Genomic DNA, 1,318 nt, shown 5'->3' on the forward strand with positions numbered 1-1,318 from the left:
ATGGTTTTGGAACCAGAGAGGGAAGAGGAGCTGGATAGCTTGAACCCATGGGACGAACGAAACGGTTGGAGAATGTTTGCGGATGGGTCAGCGACGGATGCGGGTAGCGGAATTGGTGTAGTATTGGTCACGCCAGACAACAACCGGCTAGAGCTGACAATGAAATTGGGTTTCGCAGCATCCAACAACGAAGCGGAGTATGAGGCGATAATCGCCGGCATGAGAATGGCAGAGGGCCTGGGGGTAAAGGAACTCACTGTATACTCCGACTCCAATTTGGTAGTGTGCCAGGCAAATGGAGGGTTCACGGCGAGGTGCCCTAGGATGGCAAGATATTTGGGAGTCCTGCGAAGCTGGGTGTCGAAGTTCGCACAAATCCGCTTTGTACATTTGAACCGAGGGGAGAATCGCCATGCAGATGCTCTGGCGTATGTAGCCGCGGCCATGCCAGGGTCCGAGGAAAGGACCCTCGAAGTGAGGAAGTTGGACAAGCCAAGTATCGAGGAAGCATTGGGAATGATGAATACCGCGGAGGGTGACGAAGGATGGGTGATACCAATCAAGCAGTTTTTGATAAGGAGTGAGGGGATTTGTCCCAGAGAAAGACGAAGGTTGGAACAAACATCACGAAGATACACATTGGTGGGAGGGGAATTATATCGGAGGAATTTCAATGGACCGTTGTTAAGATGCTTGGGGCCGAAACTGGCTCAAGAGGTGCTCAGTGAGTTGCATAAAGGGGATTGTGGGAGCCACTCGGTGGCGTAAAACAACGGTACCGCAGGTTGCTAAACACAAGGCTATACGGCCTCACATGAAAAGAGACGCCGTGGAATTCGCCAAAAAATGTGAGAAGTGTCAGAGGTTTTCTCAGTTGATATTGGCCCCAGCAGAGCCGCTGCACAGTGTGTCTAGCCCGTGGCCATTCGCGATGTGGGCCCTTGACATAGTGGGACCGCTGCCCATGGCTCGCGGTAAAAGGAGATTCTTATTGGCCGCGACGGAATATTTTACAAAGTGGATCGAAGTTGTACCGTTGCAGCAGGTGAAAGAGGTACAAGTGATCAAGTTCTTATGGGAAAACATCATATGCCGTTTCGGGGTGCCCTATTCTATCATTGAGGATAAGAATTTTCTGCAAACATATCACATCAAACAGGGATTCTCGGCCCCCTACAACCCCGAGGGAAACGGACAAGCGGAATCCTCTAACAAAACCATACTTAACAATCTCAAGAGGAAACTGGAGGGCAAGAAGGGGACTTGGGCCGACGAACTAAATCGGGTGCTTTGGGCTTATCGGACAACCCCACGAACC

At 51.1% G+C, this 1,318-nt stretch overlaps 1 protein-coding gene across 1 annotated transcript; it reads left to right on the forward strand.

Moving 5' to 3' along the window:
• LOC147492716 (uncharacterized) lies at positions 1-768 on the forward strand. The gene has a single exon (XM_086567605.1). The coding sequence runs from the start codon at positions 1-3 to the stop codon at positions 766-768; it is 768 nt and encodes a 255-aa protein (XP_086423731.1).
• Positions 769-1,318: the final 550 nt, after the last annotated feature.

Source organism: Coptis chinensis, chromosome 6 (genome assembly GCF_015680905.1).
Source record: "Coptis chinensis isolate HL-2020 chromosome 6, ASM1568090v1, whole genome shotgun sequence".
Classification (NCBI taxonomy): Eukaryota; Viridiplantae; Streptophyta; class Magnoliopsida; order Ranunculales; family Ranunculaceae; genus Coptis; species Coptis chinensis.